The sequence below is a fragment of the Macaca mulatta genome, chromosome 1 (genome assembly GCF_049350105.2).
Source record: "Macaca mulatta isolate MMU2019108-1 chromosome 1, T2T-MMU8v2.0, whole genome shotgun sequence".
Taxonomy (NCBI): domain Eukaryota; kingdom Metazoa; phylum Chordata; class Mammalia; order Primates; family Cercopithecidae; genus Macaca; species Macaca mulatta.
Window position 1 is genome coordinate 33,487,324 of NC_133406.1, and position 17,374 is coordinate 33,504,697.

The window sequence follows — 17,374 nt, forward strand, 5'->3', positions numbered from 1 at the left end:
ATATTTTTCAAAAGTAGATATTCTAAACAGCAGAACATTAAAGCTCATTCAACTAAATGAAATAGATGGGGGAGGATATCACTAGCATGACTCTACCTTAGAGGTAGAGAATGTGATAAATCATTGGAAAAGAAGAAATGCAACAGGCAGATATCAAGTATAAATAGATAATCCAAACACTACTAAAAAGCTACTAGACTTAATGAGAAAAATTTATAAGGTCCCAAGACACAAGACAAATATCCAAATATGAATAAGTTTTGTCTATGCTTAGCAAAAAATACCTAAAAAAAGGGAGTGGAAAATAAAATTTTATTAAAAATAACAAAAATGGTAACATATATAGGAAAAAAAATTGACCAGAAAAGTCCAGAACCTAAAGTAAGTAAATTATAAAATCTCATTGAAAGACAGAAAACCACCCAAACAATAGCCAGGGCACAGTGATCCTAGCACTTTGGGAAGCTGAGGCAGGCAAACTGCTTGAGCCCAGGAGTTTGAGAACAGCCTGAGCAACATGGCAAAACCCCATCTCTATGGAAAATACAAAAATTAGCCAGGCATGGTGGTGCATGCCTGTAGTCCCAGCTGCTGGTGAGGCTGAGGTTGGAGGATCACTTGAGCCAGGAAGGACCAGGCTGCAGTGTGCTGTGATCATGCCACTGTACTCAATCTGGGTGACCCTGTCTCAAAAAAAAAAAAAAAAAAAAAAAAAAAAAAGAAAACCGAACCCAAACAAATAAAAAGACACCCCACGTAACTGTGGAAAGACATACTATCATAATAAGGCCAATGCTTCTAAAATCAGCAAATAAACACAAGAAAGTCTGGTAAGAATCCCAAAAGAATTTTTATAGAATTGGAAAACTATAAATCTTAAAGCTTGCATGGAAAAGTAAATGAGAAAAGTAACTAAGAAATGTATGAAAATGTAGAATAGTGGGGAAAACTGCCTAGCAGATAATGGAAGCATTTTTAAAGTAGGTTCCTATTTTCTAGGAAGGAGAAAATTTGATAATATTCATATCTGGCATTGGTACAAATTAACTAAATACTGAAAAAATATTATACCCATAAATGATGGCCAGTAAGCGTCTACACACACTCAAACTCAATAAACTAAGACTATATATTTTAATTGAATACATAATATTAATAATAAAAATAACAACTATAAGAACTTTACACAAAGAATCTTTTTTCCATAATCCTCAGAAGAGCCCCGAACAGCTCTACCTCTATGTTAAAGATAAAAAACTTGGGAGAAAGTTAAAGAATTTGCTCAAGGTCATATTTCTAATCAGTGACAAAGTATTTAAATAAGACAGAAGTAGGTTCAAATGAAAACAGCATGTAATCATTAAAAATAAATTCTATATGCTAAAAAAAAGAGAATTTTGCCCACATCTACATGTTAGTCCATGTCCTCCTTAAACTGAACTATGAAATTATGTCAGTAGCCCAGTGACATAGTGAGTTGAATAAAAGCAAAAAGTATAGTGACATGGTTTAAATTATGCATTTCCTTTTTAAAAGTTGCTATTGTCTCCATCATATGGTGCTAGCTTGTATTTTGTAAAATCCTGATATTATTAATAAAAAATAAGACTCACCATTCAGAAGCCAAATTACAAGTATTTACTATTTTAGTAAATATTCAAGAGGGAAAAATATCAAAGATAAAAATTTTAAGGGTAGGGTGACCATTTGATTTATCGTCCAACTCATGACACTTTTGTGAATGAAAGAGGGTACTAATAGTAAATACAATGGTACAAACAGTGTGAACTAGAACTGACCCAGGCAAATACAGACATATGGTCACCCTAGTTAAGAAAAATAATTTACCCAATGATTATTTGGTAATGATAATAATAGCAAACTTTTTTGAATACTTCCTATGTTAGCATGAACTCCATGATACAAGACTATGCTTATTCACTGTCCCTAGATGAGTGCTCTGTGCATAGCAGGGACTCAATAAATAATTGTTGGAAGAACAGTTTGCCTTAAAAAAAAAGTGTTCCTGTGTCTGTACAATATAGCTTAACAGTAGCTTGTTTAAATGTTATTACGACTTTAAGTTTGTGAATAAGTAATAAGCATTAACTCATGCATATAAACACTAAGAACGATTATAAAAATTAACAAATTCATATCTATGTATTAAAGACAGGTGACAGAATAGTGCAATTAAGGTACAGCACTAAATGAATAATGATGGCATACTGCATATACTTTTAATTTACAGTCTAATAATGAAAACAATATTTAAACCTACAAAAGAATTATTTGTTTTAAAATGCTCTCGTATCCTTACCATGATATTCAACCAACATCAAAGGAAGACAAATCTGCTTTCATTTCTTACCTGCACAGCCGAAAGCCAAATGGTATCTGGAAGAGGGGCTGAATTTAACACAGCACACATTAGCCTTTGCCTCAATGCTTGCCACTGAGTTGTCTAGATTGGTAGACCACAGCTTCACTAAGGGCAAAGGACAATAAAAACAAAAACAGAAACAAATAATACATTAGTAAATGCTTTGATAACTTGGGAAAGTTTGCTTATTGCTCCAGAAATCTTTGTATGCCAATCTAAAACATTCAGTTTACTAGGACTAAAAGTGTTAAAGATGAATGTATTTGTTTGTTCTCACATTGCTAATAAAAAGATACCTGATACTGAGTAATTTATTAAAAAAAAAAAAAAAAAAGGTTTCATTGACTCACAATTCCACATGGCTGAGGAGGACTCACAACAACGGCAGAAGGCAAATGAGGAGCAAAGTCATGTCTTACATGGCAGCAGGCAAGAGAACGTGTGCAGGGGAACTCCCATTTATAAAATCATCAGATCTCATGAGATTTATTCATTATCACAAGAACAGTATGGGGGAAACTGCCTGCTATGATTCAGTTATCTCCATATGGCCCCATCCTTGACACATGGGGATTATTATAATTCAAGGTGAGATCTGGGTGGGGACACAGCCAAACCATATCACTGAATGACTGAATAATACAATAACATTAAAACTAAGAGAGCTTAGTTTCAATGTCAAAAATCAATATAGAAAAAAAGTTTGGGCACGGTGGCTCATGACTGTAATCACAGCACTTTGGGAGGCTGAGGCAGGAGTTAAGAGACCAGCCTGGGCAACATGGTGAAACCCCGTCTCTACTAAAAATACAAAAGTTAGCTGGGCATGGTGGTGCAGGTCTGTAGTCCCGGCTACTTGGGAAGCTGAGGTGGAATAATCACTTGAGCCCAGGAGGCAGAGGTTGCAGTGAGCTGAGATCATGCCACCAAAAAAAAAAAAAAAAGAAAGAAAGAAAGAAAGAAAGAAAGAAACTAAAAAAAAAGAAAAATCAATATAGATAAATAATAAATTTATACGGAGTGGTAACATAGACCCACAACTAAGACATAAAAGACAGGAACAAAAAAAGTAATCTGGAGCTAGGTGGTATATTTGTTTTTCTTATATATATAACTATATATATAGTTATATAAATACATTAGTATTATTTTTATTTCTTTCTTTCCATTTTTTTTCCCTGATACAGGGTCTCCTCACTCTGTCATCCAGGCTGGAATGCAGTGGCACATTCATGCCTCACTTCCTCTACCTCCTAGGCTCAGGTGATTCTTCCCACTCAGCCTCCCAGGTAGCTAGGTGTGTGCAACCATGCCTGGCTTTTTTCTGGTTTTTTTTTTTTTTTTTGTAAACAAAGGGTTTCGTCACGTTGCTGAGATTGGTATCAAATTCCTGGGCTCAAGCAATCTGCCCACCTCAGCCTCCCAAAATGTTGGGATTACAGATGTGAGCCACTGGGCCCAGCCAATTTTCTTTAAATGTATGTATAAGTGTATACTGATATACACCATAAATATGAAAACGTACACAAACATCTTTAAAGCACTTGGAAACTGTTCTTATTTTCTCTTTCAATTAAGAATTTCGTGATTTTTAAATTTTTATGTAGTAATTCAGTGATATAGCTTAAATATGTCTAAAGTAATATATTCTAGAATTATTTAGCTAAACTTCAAAATTTTGGTTTTGTATTTGATATGTAGTCTAATCCAGTGAAATATATTAAAATTTGTAATGATTAGGGAGAGCAAAGCAGACTAAACAAAATAGGCATGATTTGAAAGCAGAAGCAGAAAATGAGTTGCCATTTTACAAAGGTACCAGAGCAACTATCATATCATTTTTCAACAATAAAAATGTCTTAGCAGACAACAGGATACACCCATAAAATAGATTTTCAATATATAAGTTGCCATCCTGGATGCACATTAGAATAAATAAATGAACATTAACAACGACAAAATCTTCCTATCCGTATTTCAATCTGCCCCAAAGTCCCATCCAGGACAATACCCAGATAGGGTACAAGTACTGGTGTTTTTTTAAAAAGCTCTCCAGGTGATTCTAACACGCATTTGGAGTTGGAAACCAGTATTGGGAATGGAAGTATAGAAAAAATCTTAGAATATTTTTAGAAATACTGATACAGTAACCTGTAGACGGAAGTGAATAAAATAAGTAAAACTGATTCCAATAAATACCACTTCCATGAAATGGGATTACATAAGAATTTATTTCAATATGTGAAATCTCCAAGTAGAAATTAATCATTATCAAAAAATGTTGCTAATTTACAATCTGATAAATTAGCTTTCCCACAGTAAACTAAGATGCTCATTATTAAAATAAGAATCATTATTATTAGTAGTAGCAGTTTCTGAGACAAGGTCTCACTCTGCCACCCAGCCTGGAGTGCACTGGAATGATCATAGCTCACTGCAGCCTTGCACTCCTGGATTCAAGTGAGATCCTCCCATCTAAGCCTCCCAAATAATTGGGACTACAGGTGCACACCACCACACCTGGCTAATTTTTTTTTTTTAATGTAGAGATGGAATAAGATTTTTAAATAGCAATATTTGATTTGTTCCACGTTATTCTCCAATAAGAATGATATGCTATTTCAATCAAAACACAATCATTTGGTCAATCATGACATACAATTCTAAGATGAGATGGTTACCTGGAATTAAAAGTCAATATGCCAAACATAGCACTAAAAGATCAGATTATTAAGTGGATTTTGACTGGATTATAGTCTAACAGCCTAGGCCCAAAGGTAATTCACAATAGGTAAGTATGGAGCACTTACTGTGTGCCTAACCCCACTTACAATCACTAAAAACCTTTAAAAACAAGCAGTATGTATCAGCGTTTTATGTTAAATTAAATGTAAGTGAGAAAAAAACAGTACTGAGAGAATGATAGTTAAGCTGGAAGTGTGGCAGGTCTTTTCTAATTTCATGGTAATTTTCTCAATGCAGTAATCATTAATATTATTTAAATAAGTCACAACATTAACCACCATGATTATAATTTTTAATATATAAGATATTAGAATTCAATGTAACTGTCTGAGCTACAAGCGTAACTAAGACTAAAAATACTGTAAAGATACACTGAATGAACGCAGCATGGAAAAGTTGTATAGAGATTATAATAATTTCAGAGTGGTTATTAAACAAAACAGGTGTTGTGTTCCCCAAAAAGACATGTCTAAGTCCTAACCCCAGGTACTTGTGATTATCACCTTATTTGGAAATAGAGTATTTACAGATGTAATAAAGTTAAAATTAGGTCAGACTAGTTTAGGATGGGTCCTAAATCCATTGACTGGTGTCTTTATAAGGAGAGACAGATTTAGAGACAAAGGCACAGTGAGAAGAAGGCCATGTGTGACGTGAGCCGAGACTGGAGTGACACAGCTACAAGCCAAGAAATGATAAGAATGACTGTCAATAACCAGAAATTAGGAAGGAGACAAGAAATAATTTTTCCCCAGAGCTTTCACAGAGAGTGTGGCCCTGCCAACAATCTAATTTTGGGCTTCTGGTCTCCAGTACTATGAGAGAAAAAAATTCTGTTGTCTTAAGCCAGCCTGTTTGGGGTATGTTTTCTTATGGTAGCCCTAAAAAACTAACACAACAAATATAATGAGATAATATTAAAATCTACTTAATATCCTAAGATGGCATCACAGATCGAAAGATAAAATAGTATAATCTTTGGAAGGAAGTGTAGAAGAAATCAACAAGTGTGAGAAGAAACTAAGCCAAATATAAATGAAGTGATCCTCAAAATAAGGACAATATATAAATTAATAAGAACACCTTTACTGTTACTTTTTCCTTACAAGGATGGTAGTAAGAATTTCATTTAACGTCAAAAATTTAAATTTCAGAATTTATTGATGAAAATTCCCTTTGAAAGGAAAAGTAAATTTAAAAGAAAATGTCATCTTCTAGGTGAAGAGCTAAAGCAATTAAATCAAATAAAATACACTGTATTTATTTACATATGGCCTCCTTTGGCTCTCAGTAAATAATCAAAAGGGTAAACATTAGGAAAATCATATCATAGTTGGGAGGTTAAAACAAAGAAACATATTGTATCTAGTCGGCCATAAATTTGCTACTTAAGTGTTCTATACAAGTTTTATTTCTTTAATGTTAATGGATAAAGAAGTGTGTTTTCTTTAAGTGTCACCTAATTTTTCAGTTCAATTCTGAAATACTGAATCTTAAAAAATCCAACTACACTACAGAATAAAGTCTATCATCTGATAATCTGTAAAATTTGGGTGAATCATTCCCTAAAGTATTTTGCTAAAATTGTTTCCAAAAATAGAGAACAAGATATTGCTTATCTATAATAACATCACAATCAGTTCCAATGTGCAAGGTTTATGTTTTTGAGTTTCTCTGACAGGGCCTACTGCATGTCTATTTGCACCAAAGTATCCTAAGAAAGAATTCATTACCAAAGAAAAATAAAACAGGGACAGAAGTTTGACACAGTAAAACAGCCCAAAGCTTTAATGAGGATGTGCAAATATGAGGTAAGTTTCATATGTAATTCTTCTAGACCCACTTCTAAACTACTGTCCAGGCCCTACAGAAAACAGAAAGTTATCCATATGAGTAAAAAGGGAGAATGCTATTTCAACAAAAACTACCATAACACTGAGGGGCAATGTGTATTGTTTTATACCTCTATAAAAAGTATGAACGATTGGATACAAAGATGTAAACTTTAATACTGTTTACCAAACATAAATAAGCTTGACTCTTGAACTTCGTCAAAGGGAAACAACAGACCCTGTATTAGTAGCTAGACATTGTCATAGAGCAAACTGCCCTAAAGCTTAGTTACTTAAAGCAGCAAACATTTACTATCTCACACGGTTTTAGAGGCCAAGAATCTCAGAGCAGGTAAGCCGGGTAGTTTTGGCTCAGTCTCAACAGACTGTAGTTGAGCTGTCCACTAGGACTCTAGACTATTAGAGTCCAGTACTCTACCACTTCCAAGTTCACTCAACATGACTTTTGGCATAAGACTTCAGTTCCCCACCATGTGAGCTTGCGACAATGCGATGGTTTCTCCCAAATCGAGTGACTTCGAAGAGAGAAAATGATGAAGATAGAGGCTACAGTGTCTTTTATAACCTAATTTTAGAAGAGATATCTACTGGCCACATAGATGAAGCCTGGAACAAGGTAGGTGAAGGCGAACTACACAAGCATAAGAATACCAGGAGACAGAGATCCCTGGAGGCCATGATGGATGCTGATCAACATAAGTCTAACATTTCATTTAAATTCAGCAGAGAATATATGTAGTAAAGTTTTAACTTATAGGAAAGGTAACTGCCTCTAAAGTTATAAATTATAACTGTTATCATAATGCCATTTATTAATTTACATTTACTTATTTAATCTGCTGATGAAAAAGCGGAAGCATTACAATCAGCATGAGTTTTACTAATTGATTTCTAAAATCTACCAAGACTTCATGGTTGTCATTTGTGCATTAACCTATAAAACTAATAAAATTTGGAATGAAGGGTCAGGTGTGGTGGCTCATGCCTGTAATCCCAGCACTTTGGGATGCCGAGGTGGGTGGATCACTTAAGGTCAGGAGTTTGAGACCAGCCTGACCAACATGGTGAAACCCGATCTCTATTATAAAAAAAAAAAACAAAATTAGCCAGCTGTAGGGGGCAGGGGGTCATGCCTGTAACCCCAGCTACTTGGGAGGCTGAGGCAGGAGAACTGCTTGAACCCAGGTGGTGGAGGTGGCAGTGAGCTGAGATCATGCCACTGCACTCCAGCCTGGGCAACGAGAGCTAAACTCCATCTCAAAAAAAAATAAAAAAAAATAAACAAATGATAATAATAATAATAAAAAGGAAATTTGGAACGAAGAAGAACCTGTAACTTCTGTTATCATACAGTCTAAATTCTTCAAACTCACATTTAAAGAAAAATACCTTTAAAAAATGTGTTTAATTCAAAGGCAAGATTATTTATTGCAAATAATTCTCAGGTTACATTTTTTTTTTGAGATGGAGTTTTGCTCTGTCGCCCAGGTTGGAGTGCAGTGGCGTGATCTCGGCTCACTGCAAGCTCCACCTCCTGGGTTCATGGCATTCTCTTGCCTCAGCCTCCCAAGTAGCTGGTACTACAGGTGCCCACCACCACGCCTGGCTAATTTTTTCTATTTTTAGTAGAGACGGGGTTTCACCGTGTTAGCCAAAATGGTCTCCATCTCCTGACCTCTTGATTCGCCCGCCTCGGCCTCCCAAAGTGCTGTAATTACAGGCGTGAGCCACTGCGCCCGGCGCAGGTTACATATTTAAAAAGGAAAATATATTTCTTCAAAAGAACCTTTAAAATGACTCATGAAATTCCTTTCTGATTAGCTGCTACATATTGATGGTTCTTTAACATGCAATTATGTGCATATATACTTGGAACTAAATTATTTTTAAAATACACAGCATATGTAGGAAAAATATCATTCACATGAACTCAGTTTTTATTTAAGCAATGAAAAAAATAGCTGTTTAAAAAATTCCTGTTAAAAATTTACTAAATACAAAATATATAAAATAAGCAAAATATATTTGTATAAAAGTGATTTAAAATATTCTCTAACTATAAAGTTATCACAAAGACAATATTTTATATGATCACCAAACAGACAAGAATAATAAATACATTTAAGTAACACTAAATAATACTCTTGAGATGGGCTTAAAAGCATTTGAGACTTTTACTGCCAAGCTAAGAGAGTAAGCCAGTCTCTCTCACTGTGAGTTTACCCTGGACAACATCCAAAAAACAAAAGCAGCTATATGAGGAAACTGAAAAAGTAAACAAAAACAGTCATTTCCAGGAGAGAATTCTACACTTAAATGAAATTCAGGGGATGAAGAGTACCATTTTTCCCCCTCTCTCCTCCCTTGGCAAGCTAAAGTCAGCACCTTAAGCAGCAAACACTAAGGAAAATCCGTGTGTTTAGCAATGGCTTCTGCAAACCAGGGAATTGGGAATAATTTTTTACTTCTGACTTATTCTTTTCCTCCTCCAACTTTTCCCCATGGGTGGGCTTCAGTCACAGAGCTACAACAGTATAAGAAGCTAATACTCAGAGTAAAACTCTGTGTATATAAAAAGGAGCATCTATGACATAATGAAAATGAAAAAGAAGAATCCCCATTTTATTTTTCTTATCTATTCTCTTGCTTCTTTGCCCTTGTGGCAGGCCCTACTAACAGAATTCAGCAGTAGACTGGGCACCAAAGTCTCCTAAAATGAAACAACCCAACTTTCTTGACAAAGGATCAGTAAAATGGGGCCCTGGGAGATAAAGAGTCAGGAAGAAACCTGGAAAGAAAGTTCTGGAGAAGGAGATTCTACAGTTCTGTGCATTCACTGGCACAGTCACTTCTGAGCTGTGTATGTGCAAGATGGACACGAAGCACAGCAGCAAATGCTACGTGCATTGAACTACAGTTGAAAAGACGACCCAAGTCCTAAACTAAGCTCTAACTGGCATGTGTATTAGGCAGACTCAAAGTACCACAGCAAAAGCTCTGATAACTGAACTGATTGTTTCCTTTGACAAGGCAAAAATAACCTAGGGAAGGCAAGACAGAATTTACAGTCTAAATCGAAGCCAACTGATCACCTACTAAGAAACGAACCAACAAACAAAAACCCAACATTTCCCACACAATTTAAACAGGACCCAACATCTTATAACATAATATTCAAAATGGCTGAGACAACCTCAAAATTATTCAACATACAAAAACCCAGGAAAATGTGAAGAATTTTCAAAGGAAAACACAATTAACAAAGGTCAGTCCTAAGGTTTAGATGCTGGATCCCAAGATATTAAATGAAATTGATTTTAAAGCAACTATTGTAATTATACTCCATGGGGTTAAAATAAACTTAAAATTAATGGAAAGATAGAAGTACTCAGAGAATATATAGAAATTATTTTTTTTAAAAAAAGAATAAATGAAATTTTTTTGCAAAATGGAGATGACAGATGAAGGAATCATGAGCTAGAAGACAGAAAAACAGAAATTACCCGATCTGAAGAGAAAAAAATATTGACAAGAAAAAGACAGAGTATGAGGCCTGTGAGACAAAACGAAAGGGTCTAATACATTAACATAATTAAAATCCCAGAGGAGAGGAAAAAGAGATTACTATCAATAGTTTGATGAGTATGTGGCAAAGTAGTTTTCAGAGGAATACTGACAGGGATAGTGATATTATATATTAACAAATGATTCAGTCCACCAAGAAGACATAACAATCCCAAATATATTTATGCACTTAACAATAGAGTTTCAAAATGTATCAGGTAAAAACACACTGACACACAAAACAGGTAACTGAACTGAGAAATAAAATCAGACTTTAACATTTCTGTCTCATAATCAAAAAAACAAGGAGACCAAAAAAACAGCAAGCGTACAGAAAATCAGAAATACACTAGCAAAAACTTTGATCTGACACTTACAGAACGCTCACCAAACAGCATTTATAGTGCAGTTTCTTTTCAATGCATTTGAAATATTTATCAAGGTAGTTCATATTCTGGACCATAAAACAAATAATAAATTAAAAAATTAAAATCATGTAAAATATGTCCTTTAACTATAAAAGGATTAAGTTATAAATCAGCAACAGAATGATTTCTGAAAAGTTTAAGAAAATTTAAAAATACTTTAATCCATAGATGAACAAGAGAATAACAAGAGAAATCAAACAGAATTTTACACTGAATGGAAAAGCAAATATAATAGTCACAAAAATAATATAATAGCAAATAGTCAAGAAAACTTGTTTTCAAATTGTTTCAAAATTTGCTCAAGTAGTGTTTAATGGGAAAGATATATAACAAAAAATGTTCAGATTAAAAAAGACAGAAATATCAATTAAATGACATAAACTTCAATCTTCAAAAAACTAGAAAGAGGGGAGGAAATTAAACCCAAAGCAAGAAGAAAAATGTGCAGAAATCAATGAAATTAAAAATAGAAAAATACAGAAAAATCAACAGACCAAAAGTTGAGCATTTGAAAAGATTAAGAACCTAATGCCAAGGTGACCTAAACAATAAATAAACCAGAAGACATAAAATACCAGTTATCAGGAATAAAGGACAGGACATGACTTCATCACAGCTTCTCAGAGGAAATGGGAAAAAGAAAAAAAGCATGGCTACAAACCCTAGCGATATAGTATATTACAAATATAGACAGTTTCCAATTTAAATAGCTCAACAACTTATGATTTTTTGACTTTACGATGGTGAGAATGCAATGTGCATTCAGTAGAAATCATACTTAAAATTTTGAATTTTAATATTTCACAAGGCTAGTGATATGTGGTATGATACTCTTACTTGTATTATTCAACACTTTATTGTAAATAGTCTTTGTGTTACATTATTTTGCTTAACTGTAGGCCAATGTAAATATTCTGAGCACATTTAAAGTAGGTTAGGCTAAGCTATGATTAGGAGTATTAAATGCATTTTCAATTTATGGTAGATTTATTTGGACCGTAATCCCATTGTAAATGGAGGAGCATTTTATGTATTTTGATGCCCATAAATCTCACAACAAATAAAATGGATCAATTCCCTGAAAGAAATGAACTGTCAAATTTCACTCAAGAAGAGACAGATATGTTTATTAGTCCTGAATCTACTAAAGAAATTTAATTCTTAGTTAAAATCTTCAAAGAAAACAACACACCCAGAAAGCTTCACTGACAAATTCTACCAAACATTTAAGAACAAAAGAATAGTAATTGTAAACAATCATGTCGAAGAAAGAAAAACACACAGCACATATGTGTTTTATGAGGTCAGCATTACCCCAATATCAAAGTCACAAAAAATTACAAAAACAGAAAAATAAAGACCAGTAACCCTCAAAAACACAGATGCAAAAACTTCACCCTCTAAAAAAAACTAGAAAACCTAGAAGAAATGGATAATTTCCTGGACACTTACACTCTCCCAAGACTAAACCAGGAAGAAGTTGAATCCCTGAATAGATCAATAGCAGGCTCTGAATTGAGGCAATAATTAATAGCCTACCAACCAAAAAAAGTCCAGGACCAGATGGATTCACAGCCGAATTCTACCAGAGGTACGAGGAGGATCTGGTACCATTCCTTCTGAAACTACTCCAAACAATAGAAAAAGAGAGAATCCTCCCTAACTCATTTTATGAGGCCAACATCATCCTGTAATCAAAGGCTGGCAGAGACACAACAAAAAAAGAGAATTTTAGACCAATATCCCTGATGAACATTGATGCAAAAATCCTCAATAAAATACTGGTAAACCGAATCCAGCAGCACATCAAAAAGCTTATCCACCATGATCAAGTTGGCTTCATCCCTGGGATGCAAGGCTGGTTCAACATATGCAAATCAATAAACGTAATCCAGCATATAAACAGAACCCAAGACAAAAACCACATGATTATCTCAATAGATGCAGAAAAGGCCTTTGACAAAATTCAACAGCCCTTCATGCTAAAAACTCTCAATAAATTCGGTATTGATGGAACGTACCTCAAAATAATAAGAGCTATTTATGACAAACCCACAGCCAATATCATACTGAATGGGCAAAAACTGGAAGCATTCCCTTTGAAAACTGGCACAAGACAGGGATGCCCTCTCTCACCACTCCTATTCAACATAGTGTTGGAAGTTCTGGCTAGGGCAATCAGGCAAGTGAAAGAAATAAAGAGTATTTAGTTAGGAAAAGAAGAAATCAAATTGTCCCTGTTTGCAGATGACATGATTGTATATTTAGAAAACCCCATTGTCTCAGCCCAAAATCTCCTTCAGCTGATGAGCAACTTCAACAAAGTCTCAGGATACAAAATCAATGTGCAAAAATCACAAGCATTCTTATACACCAGTAACAGACAAACAGAGAGCCAAATCATGAATGAACTCCCATTCACAATTGCTTCAAAGAGAATAAAATACCTAGGAATCCAACTTACAAGGGATGCAAAGGACCTCTTCAAGGAGTACTACAAAACACTGCTTAGTGAAATAAAAGAGGACACAAACAAATGGAAGAACATACCGTGCTCATGGTTAGGAAGAATCAATATCATGAAATGGCCATACTGCCCAAGGTAATTCATAGATTCAATGCCATCCCCATTAAGCTACCAATGACTTTCTTCACAGAATTGAAAAAAACTGCTCTAAAGTTCATACGGAACCAAAAAAGACCCCACATTGCCAAGACAATCCTAAGCCAAAGAACAAAGCTGGAGGCATCACGCTACTTGACTTCAAAGTATACTACAAGGCTACAGTAACCAAAACAGCATGGTACTGGTACCAAAACAGAGATATAGATGAATGGAACAGAACAGAGTCCTCAGAAATAATACCACACATCTATAGCCATCTGATCTTTGACAAACCTGACAAAAACAAGAAATGGGCAAAGGATTCCCTATTTAATAAATGGTGCTGGGAAAATTGGCTAGCCCTAAGTAGAAAGCTGAAACTGGATCCTCTCCTTACTCCTTATATGAAAATTAATTCAAGATGGATTAGAGACTTAAATGTTAGACCTAAAACCATAAAAACCCTAGAAGAAAACCTAGGTAATACCATTCAGGACATAGGCATGGGCAAGGACTTCATGTCTAAAACACCAAAAGCAATGGCAACAAAAGCCAAAATGGACAAATGGGATCTAATTAAATTAAAGAGCTTCTGCACAGCAAAAGAAACTACCATCAGAGTGAACAGGCAACCTATAGAATGGGAGAAAATTTTTGCAATCTACTCATCTGACAAAGGGCTAATATCCGGAACCTACAAAACACTCAAACAAATTTACAAGAAAAAACAACCCCATTACAAAATGGGCAAAGGATATGAACAGACACTTCTCAAAAGACATTCATACAGCCAACAGACACATGAAAAAATGCTCGTCATCACTCGCCATCAGAGAAATGCAAATCAAAACCACAATGAAATACCATCTCACGCCAGTTAGAATGGCAATCATTTAAAAATCAGGAAACAACAGGTGCTGGAGAGGATGTGGAGAAACAGGAACACTTTTATACTGTTGGTAGGACTGTAAACTAGATCAACTATTGTGGAAAACAGTGTGGCGATTCCTCAAGGATCTAGAACTAGAAATACCATTTGACCCAGTCATCTCATTACTGGGTACATACCCAAAGGATTATAATTCATGCTGCTATAAAGACACATGCACATGTATGCTTATTGCGGCACTATTCACAATAGCAAAGACGTGGAATCAACCCAAATGTCCATCAGTGACAGACTGGATTAAGAAAATGTGGCACATATACACCATGGAATATTATGCAGCCATAAAAAAGGATGAGTTTGTGTCCTTTGTAGGGACATGGATGCAGCTGGAAATCATCATTCTCAGCAAACTATCGTAAGAACAGAAAACCAAACACCGCATGTTCTCACTCATAGGTGGGAATTGAACAATGAGATCACTTGGATACAGGAAGGGGAACATCACACACCGGGGCCTATGGTGGGGAGGGGGGAGGGGGGAGGATAGCATTAGGAGATATACCTAATGTAAATGACGAGTTAATGTGTGCAGCACACCAACAAGGCATATGTATACATATGTAACACACCTGCACGTTGTACACATGCACCCTAGAACTTAAAGTATAAAAAAAAAAACTCTTAGAAGAAAACTTACGGGAAAACCTTCATGACACTGGATTTGGCAATGATTTCTTGGATATGACACCAATGGCATAGACAACACAAGAAAAAATAAACAAACTGACACGCTGGACTTCTTCAAAATCAAAAAAAATTTTGTGCATCAAATAACTCTATAAAAAAACTAAAATAAATATATCTATTGTAACATGGTGCTCTCACTAATTTAGAATTTCAAGGACAATTTTTCTTTCTTTTCCTTCTTGCTCTTTCTTCTCCCTCTTCCCTCTTTTTCTCACCTCCCTTCCTCCCTCTCTCCCTCTCCCTTTCCACACCACTCTCTTCTCCCTCCCTCTCTGTCTTTCTTTTCTGAGATGGGGTCTTGCTCTGTCATCCAAGCTGGGGTACAGTGTGGCACAATCATCAATCACTGTAACCTTGAACTCTTGGGCTCAAGAGATCCTCCTGCCCACGTCTCCCTAGCAGCTGAGACTACATGCGCACACCACCATGCCCAGCTAATTTTTAAAATTTTTTGTAAAGACAGGGTCTCATGCAGGCTGGTCTCGAACTTCTGACCTCAAGCCATCCTCCTGCCTCAGCCTCCAAAACTGCTGGGATTACAGGTGTGAGCCACCATGCCTGGTTGACGATTTCTTAAATCAACGAAAAAAGATATTCCATTCTGTATATAGTATGAATAAACAACTTGCTACTCTATGGCCCAAAACTTTTTAGGGGCAATCCAGTCTTGTTTACCTTTTTACAGAATAGGCTGTGCTCCATTATTTTATTTCTTTTATGTATTAAAAAGGCCAAAGGGAAAGGTATAACATGATGTGAAATAAAGTGTCCAATGCTAGAGCTATCCTTGCCTATCAAAACAATACTCTGAAAGTTACAGGCAGAAAAGAAGAAAAAGGCAAAGAAATTAAGGGTGGTAATTCTAAGATTAAGTCTGTTATCATAGCTTTATACATTTAATAGTGAGAAGAACCACACCAAAACAGCACATTAAGGAAAAACAGAAAACAGTGAATAGTAAAGATAGATACACAAGAAACAGAAAAGAAAGGTCAATTAAATTGGCAAAAAGTGACGTAGAATTTTGCCTTGATATATAATGAATTTCATTAAGAGATTTTAGTATACAATAGAAATTTAATAAAATACAATGCAGCATACAGACATTTCTAAATATTTCCAGGAAAAAAAAGGTTATTCGGTGGTATATCTGTCTAAAGGACTTGGTTATAAGATAGCAGCAATTCTAAATGTCTCCATGTGGAATGAATCTAAAAACATCATTAGAATGAGGATGCAGTATATTTATTTTTCATTCACTCAAGAAGAGAAATCACTTTCTCTGCTTGGATTTTTTTTTTTTTTTTTTTTTTTTTTGACAGAGTCTTGCTCTATCATGCAGGCTGGAGTGCAAAGGCGAGATCTAGACTCACTACAACCTCCGCCTTCTGGGTTCAAACAATTCTCACGCCTCAGCCATCCCCAGTAGCTAGGACCACAGGCATGCACCACCACACCTGGCTAATTTTTGTATTTTTAATAGAGACAGGGTTTCACCACGTTGGCCAGGCTGTTCTCAAACTTCTGGCCTCAAGTGATCCACCCACCTGAGTCTCTCAAACAAAGTGCTGGGATTACAAGCGTGAGCCATTGGGCCTGGCCCTGCTTGGATTTTTAAAAAAATAATCAGTAGGCTGGGCGTGGTGGCTCACACCGGTAATTCCAGTACTTTGGGAAGCCGAAGCAGGTGGATCACTGGAGGTCAGGAGTTCCAGACCAGCCTGGCCAGCATGGCGAAACCCCATCTCTACTAAAAATTTTTTTAAAATTAGCTGGGAGAGGCCAGGCGCAGTGGCTTACATCTGTAATCCCAGCACTTTGAGAGGCTGAGGCAGCTGGGTCATGAGGTCAGTTTGAGACCAGCATGCCCAGTATGGTAAAACCCCATCTCTACTAAAAATACAAAAATTAGCTGGACACGGTGGCATGCACCTGTAGGTCCAGCTACTCAGGAGGCTGAGGCAAAAGAATCACCTGAACCCGGGAGGCAGAGGTTGCAGTGAGCCAAGATCACCCCACTGCACTCCAGCCTAGGCAGCAGAGCGAGATTCCGTCTCAAAAAAAAAAAAAAAAAAAAAAATTAGCCGAGTGTGGTGGTGTACACCTATAATTCCAGCTACATGGGAGGCTGAGGAAGGAGAATCGCTTGAACCTGGGAGG

At 35.8% G+C, this 17,374-nt stretch overlaps 1 protein-coding gene across 9 annotated transcripts in view; it reads right to left on the reverse strand.

Annotated features, from left to right (window-relative positions):
• COP1 (COP1 E3 ubiquitin ligase) overlaps positions 1-17,374 on the reverse strand; it is a 256,670-nt gene that overhangs the window by 78,996 nt on the left and 160,300 nt on the right. For all 9 annotated transcript variants that reach the window (XM_077988044.1, XM_077988244.1, XM_077988120.1 and 6 more), the window contains one exon: positions 2,372-2,488. In XM_077988044.1, coding sequence (XP_077844170.1) covers positions 2,372-2,488 — 117 coding nt within the window. The remainder of the gene's footprint in view (positions 1-2,371; positions 2,489-17,374) is intronic.